The 15,412-nt window shown below is 37.6% G+C and overlaps 1 protein-coding gene and 1 pseudogene across 3 annotated transcripts; one reads left to right on the top strand and one right to left on the bottom strand.

Annotated features, from left to right (window-relative positions):
* Positions 1-262: 262 nt before the first annotated feature.
* Positions 263-4,161, top strand: LOC143635458 (uncharacterized; annotated as a pseudogene). The gene is made up of 4 exons (XR_013154058.1): positions 263-491; positions 584-720; positions 2,844-3,419; positions 3,500-4,161. The product of XR_013154058.1 is annotated as an uncharacterized LOC143635458 (transcript).
* LOC143635505 (glycosyltransferase BC10-like) lies at positions 4,083-7,100 on the bottom strand. 2 transcript variants are annotated; one of them, XM_077103325.1, is made up of 10 exons: positions 6,838-7,100; positions 6,636-6,752; positions 6,441-6,541; positions 6,223-6,294; positions 5,776-5,857; positions 5,619-5,699; positions 5,479-5,520; positions 5,339-5,398; positions 5,118-5,264; positions 4,083-5,022 (listed from the first exon to the last, which is right to left on the bottom strand). In XM_077103325.1, exons 1-10 carry the CDS (start codon positions 7,084-7,086, stop codon positions 4,852-4,854), a joined length of 1,122 nt encoding a protein of 373 aa, XP_076959440.1. In that variant the 5' UTR covers positions 7,087-7,100; the 3' UTR covers positions 4,083-4,851. The 2 variants fall into 2 exon arrangements, with proteins under 2 accessions (XP_076959440.1, XP_076959441.1); XM_077103326.1 differs by lacking the exons at positions 4,083-5,022; positions 5,118-5,264 and having other exon boundaries at positions 5,349-5,398; positions 5,624-5,699.
* Positions 7,101-15,412: the final 8,312 nt, after the last annotated feature.

Raw genomic sequence — 15,412 nt, forward strand, 5'->3', positions numbered from 1 at the left:
AGTTACCTGTTTAGGAGATTGGTAGGGTTAGAACTTGCAATTGGGTGCTGATAAATCTGAAACTTGAATTTGAATTAAAATAAATAAAAATCCATTATTTTATTAGATAGAGAGAGATTAACGCACCCGGCTAGTCCCAGTATATTGTGGCTTAATTAATTCAATCTCCCTCTCTCTATATATATGCCTAATAATTCAATGAACGTGAATATTGTATCCGAAGACAAGACGACTAACATGGAGCTATATAAGGCTCTCTTAGATGGAGAAGATAAGAAAGTATTTGAGATATGCAAGGGCCCCTTCTTTGCTGTGGAAGCCCAACAAGCTGGGAGAGACCGCTCTCTTCCGTGCAGTGCGCTATGGCAAGTCCGGCATTTTCCACTTCCTCAGTGATCAAGTACTGGAGAGAGGAGAAGGCGTGGAGCTGTTTCTTCGGGGAAGTGATAAATCGACCATACTACATGAAGCCATCCTCAGCCACAACTTTGGTACGTACGTTTGTTTGTTTGTTTTAAGTTGTTAAATTCAATAGATGATGCTCATCTCTTATTCTTACATACATATATGGACGTACGGACAGATCTGGCCATTTCCATAACAAGATTATTTCCAAAATTGATTGCGGAGGAAGACGGAGATGGGCTGACAGCTCTTCAACTTCTATCATTGAACCCTTCCGTGTTCGATAATGGAGTTGGAGACAACTTCTTGAAGAAGGTGATATATGATTGTAAGGATCGATCCTGCATCTGATATGCATGCATGCATCCATTTTTAATTCTCGATTTGACACAAACAAGCAGGGCAGTCTCCGAGAATTTAAATACCTCGGCCAAGCCAAAATAAAGAGGCCCGTAGGACTTAACGATAATTTTTTATTTGCTAATGTATATGGATAAAACCTTTATCGACCGATTTATTATAAGCATAAACCATTCTGAACATGTAATTATCTCATAAGCCATTGCAAATAACCTTATTTTTAACACTAAAACATATATATATATATATATATATATATATATATATATATATATATATATATATATATATATATATATTTAGGGTAAGGATCATAAAAGAACCCTTTGCAAATTGAGAACTTTGAGAACCATTTTGGACCACTAAAAACACCTTTAAAAAAAGTATTTTAAAAAAATCATAAAACAAAAAATAATAAAAATTTTTAAAAAGTAAAAAAACCAAAAGTCTTATATTTCATTCCGGTTTCATTAAAAAAAATAAAAAAAAACAAAAAAAAAACGTTGTATTATACACATGTGTATAATTTTATTTAATCTTTAGTTACGTAATATACACATATGTACAGCATCATTTATCTTAAATTATACACATGTGTACAAAAAAAACATGTAAATGTACATATATGTATATATTATATATATGTGTATATAATTTAGTTAAACCGAGTTTTTTTTAATGAAACCGGGATGATAAAATAAGAATTTTGTTTTTTACTTTTTTGATTTTTATATTTTATTTTATGATTTTTTTTATTTTTGAGTTTTTTGTGGTCTAAAATGGTTCTTATGGTTCTCAATTTCAAAAAGGTTCTCTCATGATCCTGATCCTATATATATATATATGTATGTAATGGGTGCAGTTACTGTACGCTAATGCCTTAACGTACAGTAGGTACGCGAGACGCTCAAAGGAAAAAAAACAAAGGCAAAAACCTAAAACGCTCAGAAAACATTCACAAAAGCTTAAACGCTCAGCCAAAAACCTAAAACGTTCAAAAACGGTTTTCGTGAAAAAAAGTGAAAATTTGATCGATTAACCATCCAAAATTATTTTTTTCGGTGAACCAATGATTAATTGGATATGTATTGACGATTCCGAGATGTTTGGATGTGATTATATGGATCGATTTGTGAAAAAATGAATTCGCGTACGTATTACACGTTAAGGTATTATTGTATTGGATCTTTTCTCTATATAAAATATGTATACAAAAAAGTTTGTGCCCCCGAAACTTATGTGTCCCGGTCGATGGTGCGGCTCGCACATCCTCTGAGCCTCCCCTTCAAACAAGGTTAACTCAACCACAGCGTCTCTTCTCATTATGAAAAAGAAAAAAAAACTATCGATCACCAATAAAATACTTTTCATAATTTCATATATATACCCCTATATATAAAGGGATGAGTCCATTAGAGAACTGAGGACTCCATATTAAATCATCTATCTAATCTTATGGTGCATCTTATATGTTCTTTGATCTTCTATACCTCACATAACCTTATCAAACCAAAACAAACCCCCCAAAAACCTAAACTCATCCCCCACCCCCCCCCCCCCACCACACAAAATCGAGGGTCGAGGATGCTAGATAAATATTTTGGTTCCCTAATTTCTCATTTTTATGGATTTCTCATTTGAATCTAACTCTACCCTTATAAAAATGAAAAAAACATCATATAAAACTTAAAAATGTGAAGAATTAGAAAACCATGTCTTTTACATATAAAAAATTAATATAAAACTCGATTTCACATGCAACAAAATAGTTTTAGCATAAACTTTTTTCGAGTTTTTGCTTATAAATGCATGTAGAAGACGCTCAATAGCAAAATTAATTTTGTAAAAATATTATTTTTTACCTTTTTTAACTACTTTTCTTATAAAACTTTTTTATAATGAAAATGGTTTCTATATGTGTAAAAGCTCAAAAAAGATAATATTAAAATGCGTTTTTTACATTTAAAAATAATTTTTTTATTACTTTTTTTACATGTAAAAGACATGGTTCCTCAGTTCCAAATTTTGTTGTGATTCCGTTTTATATATGTACTCCAATTACATATATAATTTGTTAACTTTTATTAATTTGTGGAATTTCAGACATTGATTGTCCTAAAAACGACACAAAAAAACGCAGTAGGATACCACTGATTCAAGAAATGCGAATAAGAAAGCATAAATGTGAATCGGCAATAAAACTTGTAAAGATATTGGTTGAAATAGACAAGTCATGGAAGGGCACGGTGTCCAGACTGGATTTGAGTAAGCCAAGGTTCCATAAATACACAGGAAACGCTAGTCTACCGGAAACAAAAGACCTTGGTTCTATCCTCGACACTCCATTGTTGCTAGCAACAAAAGGTGGTTGTACAGAGATTGTTAAGGAAATACTAAATGTCTACCCTCAGGCGGTAGAACACATTGATGGGGATGGGCGCAACATTCTGCAAGTCGCTATTAAATACCGAAGAGCAGATATTATCGATATTGTAATCAATATGGCACATTCTATCAGGAGGCTAAGTGGAAAGATAGACAAAGAAAGACACTCGCTACTGCACATGTTTAGCGTACCAGCTAAAGATACCAAAGCCAAGGAAGACGTCAGAAACCCAGCTTTAATAATGAGAGACGATTTAATCTTGTTTGAGGTACTATGTAGTTAATTAGTTAATGTCAATTTATTTACTTTATGACATGCATCCATAATATTGTAAGTTTCTGTGTGCAGAAAATGAAAAACATATGCACAACATTAACCAGACTGTAGGTGAATTTTAACGGAGAGACAGCTAAACAAATGCTTCTTTAGAAAACTACACAACTACGGGCTGATGCCAAAGAATGGATGAAGAACACAGCTGAGAATTGCTCCATTGTTGCTGTTCTTATAGCCACTGTTGCCTTCGCTGCAGCATACACTGTACCCGGAGGCCCGAATCAAGCTACAGGATATCCACTTCTCAAAAACAAACCTTTTTTATTGTCTTCGCTCTTGCTGACGCCCTTTCTCTCACATTCTCTTTAACATCGGTTATCGTGTTCCTTTCCATCCTCACATCTTCATTTCGTTTAAATGACTTTCGGTACTCTCTTCATAATAAACTGTTGCTAGGCATCACTTTGTTGATACTCTCGGTGTCAATGATGATGATAGCATCTGCAGCCACTCTTATACTAACCATTAGCAGTGGCCAGAGCTGGACAAATGTTTTCTTATACATAATATCATTCTTCCCGGTTACCGTACACGCGTATTCCTACGTGCATCTTTACAAATTACTTATTAACGCCTTTTGTGAAAAAGTGTGGATGCTTAAGGAAGCCTTATTTCCTCGTATTAACGTCGCACCACCTCAAGCAGATTTTACAAGAAGTGGTTCAATCTTGTAATTCATTGCCACTGATTATTTCATGAAAAGCTCTTGAATAAATACATTGATGCATGTACTTTAAGCTTTTAATCTATCAATAAAGAAACTGGAATACAATTGCGGTGATTTTTGTTTTTGTTATTTGCGTTAATTATTTTGACGCCGACATGTTCTTTTCCCTAATGAGAGCCTTGGAATTATTATAACAATTAACGCTATACACAAATGCGGTGATTACCAACCAAATCCAGTAAAAAGAAAGAAATAATAAAAACACTTCAAAAGATACCATCCATTTATAAAACTTGGTGGGATTTGCACAGTGACAACACACTAATGCAACCACCACCGACGTGATGCAACCACTGTCCCCCACCGCAAATATCATCACTAACCGTCATAATTTTTTTTCTTCTAAAACAACTCATATCAACCTACCCGTTTGGATCCAAACCAAAGTGATACTTTCTTAAAGCAGCCCATTTTAACTTTAACCCAAACTCGTTTTCACCCAGTCCATATTTCCGTGCAGGACTGCAGTCACTTCCTTATTATTAATTTTACAGCAAAATGTTCAATTTCAGAGAAACAATCCCAAAGATGGGAGAACAAGTCATTTTAATGACATACTATTTTAGACAATTAGTTACTGTGTATACGCTGTATCTATGATGACAAATTGCTATTCAATCTAGATATTTCCTACCAGTCATGGAGTCGTATGTTGCAGAGCAGATGCATCAAAATCCCCTTGACTCAAAAGCCGCATGGCCCCGTCTCTCGAGAACTTGCGAGCAAACAGAAAACAGGGGACCAATATTCCATTAGTCTTGCACCATTCTGTTCGGTGCTCAGTCTCATAATACACATGGTTTATATCCTGGAATTGCAATACTATATATATATATAAGTGGTTTCGCCATTTTATTAAGCAAAATGAATAATGACAGAAAAGCATATGATATATATTATAACCTTGATTCTTTGTATTTGTTGAGGGTTGGCACTTGCATAGTTATAGGTTACAGGATGCCAGCTTCTCGTTTCCATGTTTGTGGCAGACTGGATCCATGAAGTGTATGTCACAGTTCGTCTTTCAAGCTCTCCTTCGAGATCATTCATCTTAGGACACAAAATTTAAACCTTATTATAAAGGGAATAAGATTTCATAAGAAATTAAAAAAAATGTTTCTTACTGCAAGTAATGTCTGCACATAATGCTCATCAGGGATGCAATTATGCTGCTTCTGAAGTTTCTGCATATTTTTGAAAAAAATTCACAATTGAGTTTTAGGCTGAGCTTAACTAATGATTTCAAGAAAATGTAATAACTTACATAATTCTGTTTTCCTTTACTATAATCTAAGGGTGGACGTCTCTGAAAAACAATAAATAAATAATGTTAGTAACAAATAAAAACCAAGATGTTCATATGTTGTCCTTTTCTGATGTTATAACAAAAATGGAAATACAAACCTTACATAACTTCTTAAAAACTGGAAATACGATGTCGTCATATGCTACAACTTTTGCATGGCTTCTAATTAAAGCAATCCACTGAAAAGTTCAATTAAAAGGAACCAAATTAAGGTAAAATTAAATAAGACAATATGTGATAAAAATATGGTTCAACCTGTGAGCCTTTTCGCCATTTCCTCATTGGTATAACAGAAGACATCCTAGGATTGTAGCGACCTTCTTTCATATCAAGAAAGCTAAAACACATAAAAGCCCAGATCAACAACAGTTTATACTAGGGTGTTTGAATGGAAGTAATTATCTGTTTACTTCAACTGCAAGTTGCAATAATTAGTTTCGAGTATTTGGGCAACCTATGTTTGTTTATGATTATCTGATGTCAAATAAACTAACTAACCATTCAAAGTAAGATAAAAATTACTTATAGACCCTTATGTATACATTGTTTGGCAGCAGAGCAATATTTTGTGCACCGTATCTTATTTCATAATGGTTACTCAATATCAGATAATAATCATCAAAGCGCACATCAAAACACCCCGTATAACTAAGATGAGATAATTTGCAACGTGCAAAGAGCAAATGAAAGTAATAACCATACCTGTCCACGAAACTTTTAGAAGATCCCATCAGATAATTGTAAATATAGCTAAAGTTGTAGAGGGGAACACAACTGCACAACAACGAAATTGTGATCAAATTCAAATAACTAAATCATCACAATTTACAACGACAACAATTGCAGCCTTAAAATAATAATAATAATAATAACAACAACAACAAAGATGACGATGACAAGAATATTATTTATTTATTTACCTGTCTGACAAAAGAATAAACCTCTGGTTTGCGGGATTTTGAAGAGCTGCTCGAAGCAGCAATCGTTCTGCTTCAATCATAGTGGATTGGCCCCAAGCTACCTGTAACATGACCACTAGAATCATTGGACAAGATAAGAGACAACTCGAATGCTATAATAATCAACAATTATAATAATAATTATAGAGGGCGGACCTTAATGCTGTTGGTTAATTGGCGTCCATAAAAGAAGGTGGACCTGGTGGAGGTTTCGTCGAATACAAAACCAGGTTCGGAATGAATATAGATGGAGTAATTGGCTGCATCACCATTCTGCATTAGTGTATGTGGATTAGCAACTAAACTAAATTAATTAAGATAATACATACAGAAATGAAAGCAAGCAAGCAAGCAGTACCTGTAAGAAGAAGGTATGCCATAGGAAATCAAGGGGCAGATCGCGACGAACTAAGAACATGAAAGCAACAACTCTAGGGTTTACTTGTTGTAACAAATCAACATTATTATTAACATCATCATCTGAATCATCTGAATAATAATAATAATAATAGATCCGAACAAGTGCAATGAGCAAATAGATGAAGAAGCTTACAACAGCTGCAACCTTCCAGATTACCCACAGACCATTCTGCCCTCTTTTCCTCATTATTATTATTATTATTATTATTATTATTATTATTATTACTTCATCATCATCCTATCCTATCCTGTAGAACTCGTTTCTAGTTCAAATTATATCTTTATAGACTAGAAGATTGATTGGTAAGTACAAAAGGTAGACTAGAGTTCAGTTGGGGGGTGGGTTTTAGGTTTGCTTTATTTATGAATCCAATGTTTACACAAACAAATTTATTTATGTGGGTACCAATTATTTTATGTTTTTTAGTTTTTTCTTTAAAACGATTACTTTTTATATTTCGGTTATGGCAACTATGTTGTCTTAAGAAGGGTGTTCCTCTAGAAACCTATACCATCGGCTGTCACTGACGCCTTGTTCTTGAGTTTTTTAACCAAGGAAAGAAAATGAAAGGAGAGGGGAGGATAAGAAAGGGAAGGGAAGGGAAGGGAATTTTATTTAATTAGGTGTGTTCTTGAGTTGGAAGGAAATTAGAGGAAATGAAAGGATAACTATATTAAAAAATAGTTATCCTTAGTAATCATCCCATTTTTGGGAGGATAACTTATTGGGAAAATACATTAATTTAATCTCTCCTAACTCTTCCTACTCATTTCCTTTCCATCCTAAAAAAAACTCAAGAACACCCATTTTTAACTATCCTTAGTTTTCATTTCCTTTCCCTCCTTTAAAAGAACTCAAGAACAGGGCGTAAGGGTGCAAACAAACCGAGCTGCTCGCGAGCTACTTGGGATCGGAGCCCGAGCCCGAGCTCAAGCCTAAAAGTAAGCTCGTTTAATAAATGAGCCCGAGCCCGAGCTTCACCTATCGAGCTCGAGCCGGCTCGCGAGCCTAAACGAGTCTGTCATTTATATAATTTTTTAAATTATATATTTAATAATTATTAATTAATATCATCATCATCATCATCGTACTCAGTATATCCCACCAATAGCAATGCTATGTTAGGGTCTGAGGAGGGTAAGATGTAGACAGTCTTACATCTATCCCATAGAGATAGAGAGGCTGCTTCCGGTGAGACCCCCGGCTCGATAGTAGTTTTGCATCAAGCTTTGGACATAAGGCACATAGCACTCAATCATCGGGACACCGGCTGATTGGTGCATGTGCCCTTGTCTTTCGGCTATCAACGCCACCACATGATGCCTGATTAACCTTCCGCCACTTTTAACGTTATTTTCACGAGATTAGTAAAATAACGTCAAAATTAGTGCAATTTTACTTTTGCCCACCCGAGGGTTCACACATATATACATTATATGCGCGCACCGCAAGCAGGGCTCTATTAATTAATATATATATTGTTAATATATATTTTTATAAAAAATAAATAAAAATAACTAAATAATATATATATATATATATATATATATATATATATATTATTTTATACTATAATTATAATAGAAAATAATATATAAAAATAATTATAAAAAATAACAAATAAATGGTAAACGAGCCGAGCCCGAGCTCGAAAATCTACTCACGAGCCGAGCTCGAGCTTTGGAAATAGAGCTCGAAACGAGCCGAGCTCGAGCTCGAGCTCTGTGTAAGTTAAACGAGCCGAGCTCGAGCCTGGTCGAGCTCGGGCTCGGCTCGGCTCGTTTGCACCCCTAGCTGTCACTTTACACTCACCAAAAAAGCAGAACTCTATGGCGTAACATACGGTGGGACGAAAACTCGGGTGGGCTCAAGGTTCAAAATGACAACCTTTGCACAAATGTAGCTCAAACTTTTCATTGATTGACAATATGCACCCAAAGTCATAGAAGTTGGATTCGAACTTGAGTTTTGAGTCTACATTAAAGAGCCCAAGTTTTCTACCACCAGGTCATAAATGAGGATATGTTTTTTTAACTATTTCAAAAAGCTTTTACTTTTATTTTTTAAAATAAAAAAATTAAATTTTAATTTAAAGTATTTAAAACGTAACATTTGAGATTATTTTGTATTTTATCTAATGTCTAATCTTAAGTTGATGTATTGTTTTTTTAGTTGATATACACTTTATTCTCGGTTAATGTATGTTTTATTTTTATGTTTAATGTATTTTATTTTTTAAATGCTTTATTTTTAATTTATATTTTTTAAACGTTTAATGTATTTAAATATATATGAATCATAAAAACTAAATTTGCTATAAAAATAATTTAATTAGATATAATAAATTAATTGTAGAGGTTAGTGATGATGTGACAGTTTGTGAATATACGTTGTTGTGGAAGAAAGTGTGAATTTTTGGGAAAAGTTTGTAATTTAATATGGCGTTGATGTGACGGTTTTTAAAGGTTAGTTGTTGCGGATGCTCTAAGTTGACTAACAACTTTGTGATAATGATAACCAAGGTAGGCATTGCAACTCTGTCATAATATTTACATTAAACTCCCTTGTTTATGTTATTGCTAAGTCGCTTTTACGAGATGTCTTCGGCCAATTTACCTAAGGAATCGTGACGTTTCCATAGAAGTTGAAGCTTCAATCTTTTGTGCTTCTCAAAGCTTCTTGCTTGCAGTTTCTTTAAACTGGGTTGGGCTTTGTATTGCTACGTCATCATTGAGGATTAGGGATGAGCATGGGATGATACCGGTACCGACCGGTACCAATCCTGAAAATTGGAAATTTTTGGTACCGGTACCAGTACCGAAATATTCGGTTCAGTTCGGTACCGGTACCGGGATAGTACCGGTACCGAGGGTAAAAAATCAGGAAATACCGGTACCGTACCGTACCGATCCCAAAACTTAAAACCATGGTACCGATTCGGTACCGGTAGCAATCGGTACCGGTACCGATTTTGCTCATCCCTATTGAGGATTGTCTAGTCATTTAATTTAAGTGGCTTGGTGTAGGTGTAGGGTACGTCAAACCCGGTACGACCTTTTATTTATTACATTGTGAATGTTTATTACATTATTATTATCGTCTACTAACTAGGCCCATTGAGCTGGGGGTTTGTGGAGGTAACCCCTAACCGGGTCTGGCACAATAATGGTTAGGGTTTTATGATGGTAGCCATGGAGTTCCTATATAAGGAGTCTTCATCATTCATTTGAAGGACCTTCTCTGAGACCATTGGCTCCCAACATATTTTTGTGTTTGTAAACAAGAGGAAACTCTTAGCAGTCAACTCTACTCCCCACTTTTCTATGGCAGATCTCGAGCAACCGGAGAAGAAGATCAAGGCGTCGGTTTGTTCATCTCGAAGACCGGGGAACTTAGACACGGATCCGACCCGGATCCATTCCATGTTTCTTCATTGTCGACATCTGTGGGACCCGACAATGAATTACTCTTTGTTTTTCGTCTCGGTTCTCATATCTGTTCATCAAATATTCTAGATCTATGATTTTTTCCTCCCGAGAAAAATACAAATCTGAAAGTATATACACAAGAAGAAATACCAACAAACTTTGGGGGAAACCCTTAGATCTGTGATTAAACTGTAACATCCTACTTTCGGTTATATTAATAAAATAAAGTTCGTTTATTTTATAGCGGGTCGTTATCGGTTTAGTTGAATAGAATACGAGATGGACTTGTGTTGGGTAAATGGATATGGGCTATGGACTTGGGTTATGGAGGAATGAAGGAAAGACCATGGGCTTAAGCCCATGATCAAAAATATATATACCCTTAATCCTCCATTTAATTCATTTACACATATCCCTTACACCATCCAAAACACACACTTAAGATTCTCTCTCTAGTTTCTCTCTCACTCTAGCCGAAATATAGAAGAAGAAACGGATCCCGACCCAAGGTATGATAGTATTTTGTTGTAGGAGCTTAAATCCGTTAGATATAATCATGAAACGACGAGCCGACACCGTTAAACCGTTTAAGTCACGAGATCCGGGTGGAATCGGGTATAAACCGAACCTATGATGAGCTTAGGGGTCACCCTAGCCAGATCTGGATCGAACGGGACGAAAAACGGTGAAAAACGAGTTAAAACTCGTTTTTCCGACGTGTTCGCGGTTTTCTGGCGGCTTTCCGGCAAAGGCGGCAGAAAGGCGGCGCCGGAATAGTGGTACGAGGTTAAAGGGAATGTCAGGGAATGTTCTGACATTCCTGACCTAACCCTAGTTCGCTATGGGGACTTAACGAACTGAGGGTGATTCGCTATGGGGACTTAACGAACTGAGGGTGATTCGCTATGGGGACTTAACGAACTGAGGGTGATTCGTTAGTCGATTCGCATAAGGGGACACAGCGAACTAGCCCTAGTTCGCCTATGATTCGTTTCTGATTCGTTAAGGGAAAAGGGTAACGAATTACCCTTGATTCGTTATGACCAGTTCGTTAAAAGAGATAACGAATTATAAGGTCCAATTCGCTACTTGGACTGGTTCGCTACATGGACTGATTCGCTAAGAGTCCAGTTCGTTAAAAGTCCAATTCGTGTAAGTAACCAGTTCGTTAAAGGTTCCAATTCGTTACAAGAACCAGTTCGTCATGGCAAGTCAGTTCGTTAAGGATAAGTAACGAACTAGAAGTTTAACAGAATGACAGAATGGTCCCTGGACTTAGAAAAGAATGATTTAATTACAAATAAGCCCTTGAACTTTTAAGCAGCATATTATTCAATGATTCAAAATGCTAATGGAAAATGTGTTAAGACAGTTAATGAAAATAAAATTTTTCCAAGCTGACCTGGCAGCTTAACCCCAGCCAGGGGCTTTGCCCCTTGGACCCCGCTAGGGGCTGCCACCCCTAGAACCCCGCTGCTAGGGGCGCTGCCCCCGGACCCCCGTTCGTTGAATGTAATAATTAAACTAGAAAGACGATATGTGTAGTGATAGTTATTGATACGTATAATTATTATACAGTTAGTCGCGCACAGCTAAAGAAGGGGATAACCGTAAACGGTGAACGCAACCGCCTTGAGGTGAGTTTCTAGCCCCACTTCCTTGTTATGTTTTCGGGGCTGTGTGCATACTCGATGTGATAGTGAATACACTTATCTTAAGTGATAAGTGTATGCCTTGTATGATTTACGTATGATGATTGCTTGACGGCACGTGAACGATCTTCGGATATTGCATGAACCGTCAGGTGGTAGTTAAGATATGATTGATAAGTATGATGAGAGATATGATGTATGTATGAATATATGATGTATGCATAATGTATGTATGTTATGATGATGGTACGTGAACGCTCTTCGGAGATTACATGTATTGTCAAGGAAAGCATGTATGAACAGGTATGGTGCAGTTACACGAAACAAAGGGACCAGACCCTTATAATATCTGTGATGTTAGGGACCAGACCCTTATAATATCTGTGATGTTAGGGACCAGACCCTTATAATATCTGTGATGTTAGGGACTAGACCCTTATAATATCTGTGAGGTTATAGGGCGAAAGGCTCTCTAAAACGTATGATTATGCATGTATAGAAAGTATGCAAGTAAGAATGAAAGTATATGCACTTATGTGTGTATGAAAGAAAGTTAAGAGGTTAAGTATGAAATGTAAGAAGGTATTGTATGATTATGTGATTAACTAGAACTCACTCAGCGTAGCTGACTTTTAGTATGCACGCAGGTGAGTAGAACGAGGCAGGTAGCTTGAGGAGGACACATGGCAGAGTTGGACGAAGCTGGCATCTGAAGATTTTGCTATGATGTTTTATTTTAAAAGACCATGTTTTGTTTTTAAATGACTATGAATGCTCGATAAGACCAGAATTATGGTTATGGAATGTAATGATTTGAATGTTTTTAATGTTCCGCGAATGTTTTAATTAACTCTGATATTTAGAACCGCGTTTATGAGTAAATCCAACACGAAAGTAGGGCTACCGGTAACGGGGCCTTACATAAACAATAAACTTATGATTTAAAGATCTGAGCATATGTTAAAAATTCATAGATCTGAAAACAGTTACCCTAATAATATCCAGATCTACTTTATTTTGGAGTCAATATTTAAGATCTGTTTTTTTTCCGGCAATACACGCTAGATCCAAATCTTCATATCTGAGTTAATAAAAACTAATACTTACTCTTGGTTTGGATAAAAATCAAGTCAAGGACAAGAAAGATCTTCTTGGTTAATAAAAACTAATACTTACGCTTCTCTTTGCCCCTTAAGTAGAAGGACAAGAAAGATCTTCTTGGTTTTCTTGCTCCCGCTTCCTCATCTGCGCTCATCAAGTCAACTTTGCTCTTTGGGAGGTGAAAGGGCGCTTGAAGCGGACAGACCGCATCGAAGATAGATTTATATATATACACGGTTACGGTTATCTCGGACTGCGTTCCGGAAAAAGTAGCCTACTTGAGAAAGAAGGGGCGGGCACTCTTGTCTTTCAACCCCACTATACTATTCATAGTTGTAGGGCACTGTGTACTTACAGCCTCTACGATAAGCAAGTGATTGGGGCCGGTGCTTGGCGAACGGAACGTTTCATCAAGCCATTTTTAGCCTTCACTCCCTAAATAGTAATAGAGCTACTTTACAAATAGGGCTAATTACTTCGCACCTGACTGTGATAGCCCTCTCGATACCTTATTGGAGCTTTGTAACCAGTGGCCGGTTTCCCGTCGCTAGAGTCTTTTCCCAGTGCACGGAGCCCCAACGAGGAAGGCGTTAGTGGTTTATGGTCCATAATGCTAATCCCTCTTTTTGTGCTACTCCTACTCCTAGGGCGAGAAGAAGATAAGAAAAGGCCAAGCGTTCTCTTGGTTTCCCAACCTGTTGCTTCTAAAGACTGCCCTCTCTCGGTTGGATGTTGGTCCAGCCTACTACGAGGATCCCGTATCCAGCAACCCAACCTATACAAAGGGCATCCATCAAAGCCCCTTTACTAGATTGGATCTATGAAGCTTACCTTCTTTTTATTAAAAGGGAAAGGGCTTTTTCAGCTGGTGCGCAGTAGCGCACTTCCGTTTTCCCTTGACTAGTAGGGGTCCCGTGGTTCCTATGCCGCCGCCTTTCCCGGTCCTTTTCTTTTAGTGCTTCGACCCGAAGCGATAGCTTCTAGCTAGTTCAGTGGATAAGATGGCTGCGCTCCAGCTCACTCAAGAATGGGACGGCAGTGGTCCGCCGGCAAGCTCGTTCTGATCTTGGACGCAGTACATTGGAATCCTGAAGCACCACCACGAACGCTACCGCGCGTCCGCCTGCGGTGCGGTAAGGCACCACCCTGTTGTGCCAGCAGCCAACTCCGGCGTGTCAGCTTAGTTATCCTCATCAAGCCACTTACTTGATGTCTAGCTTCCCAACTGGTAGACGGTTCCTTTTCCCCCCAGATCAATGAAGAAGGGAGAACTTGATTCTTCCGAAGAACCGGAAGCGAAGCGCTATGCCGGGGCGGGGGGACGGGAAAAGAAACGGCTCCGAAGAAAGAAATTGGGGTTCCCAATGCTTCTCCACGCTCAACGAGATGCGCCAACCTCGGGATGCTTTACTCCTAACCCCACAAGGTTCCGAGACGGAGCTTAACCTGAGTCTCGGTTAAGAACGGCGATGACCTATGTTTCACACGGCGCACGATTCCATGGATAGTTTCATTCGAGATCGTGATGGAGGACATAGCTTACGATCATCGGCTTTGATCATTCCACTAGGCATTTGATTAGGACATTGCACAATGATCCGAACACTTTGTCGCATCTCTTCGATACGAATACAGTAACGATCATAGCGATCTCCTCTGGTACCTACTGGTAGAAGGACAAGAAAGATCTTATTAGTATTAGTTTTCATATCCGGACATGCCAACAGCCAATACTTACTCTTTTCCCTGGGACAGCTAATAAAAACTAATACGGCCCCTTCTCAAAGAGACTGCCCTTAGGACTCTATTAAGTGAAGTCATTTAACAGCGGATAGACACAAGTTATGACAACCCTCACACGAGGGCCAAAAAGAAAGCTTTCGTTAAGATAATTCGCCCATATAATAGAACAAGGAGAGCAATCAACGCTATGGCTACTTTAGGACAATTCCCGCCTTAGGGACCCCTACCGTGACAACAGCTACTACGCATCCCACATCAGATAATGCTATCGACGAAACAACCCTTTATCCAATCTAGCCGATTCCGAATCGACCAATTCCGGGATCTTTTGCAGCGAAGGCCTGTCATCGAATTCTTCAAACCTGGGGCATGTCGATCCTGAATGAAACTAAAGATCATTGATCCTACTATCAAGAAATCTGTCATACAAAGGCCTAACTCTGGCTCTCTCTACGGGTGGAAGGAAGGGCAACAGCCTTGTCAAGGCGCGGGCCAAGCCCACTCAAAGTGAAGCGATTTATACCGAGCAAGAACCTGCACTAGAATAGGAAAAGCCAGACATTCCTTCTTTTCAGAATTCCAGTCCTG

Source organism: Bidens hawaiensis, unplaced genomic scaffold, assembly GCF_021521415.1.
Source record: "Bidens hawaiensis isolate Kalapana, Puna unplaced genomic scaffold, B.hawaiensis_p1.1 tig00007515_1, whole genome shotgun sequence".
Classification (NCBI taxonomy): Eukaryota; Viridiplantae; Streptophyta; class Magnoliopsida; order Asterales; family Asteraceae; genus Bidens; species Bidens hawaiensis.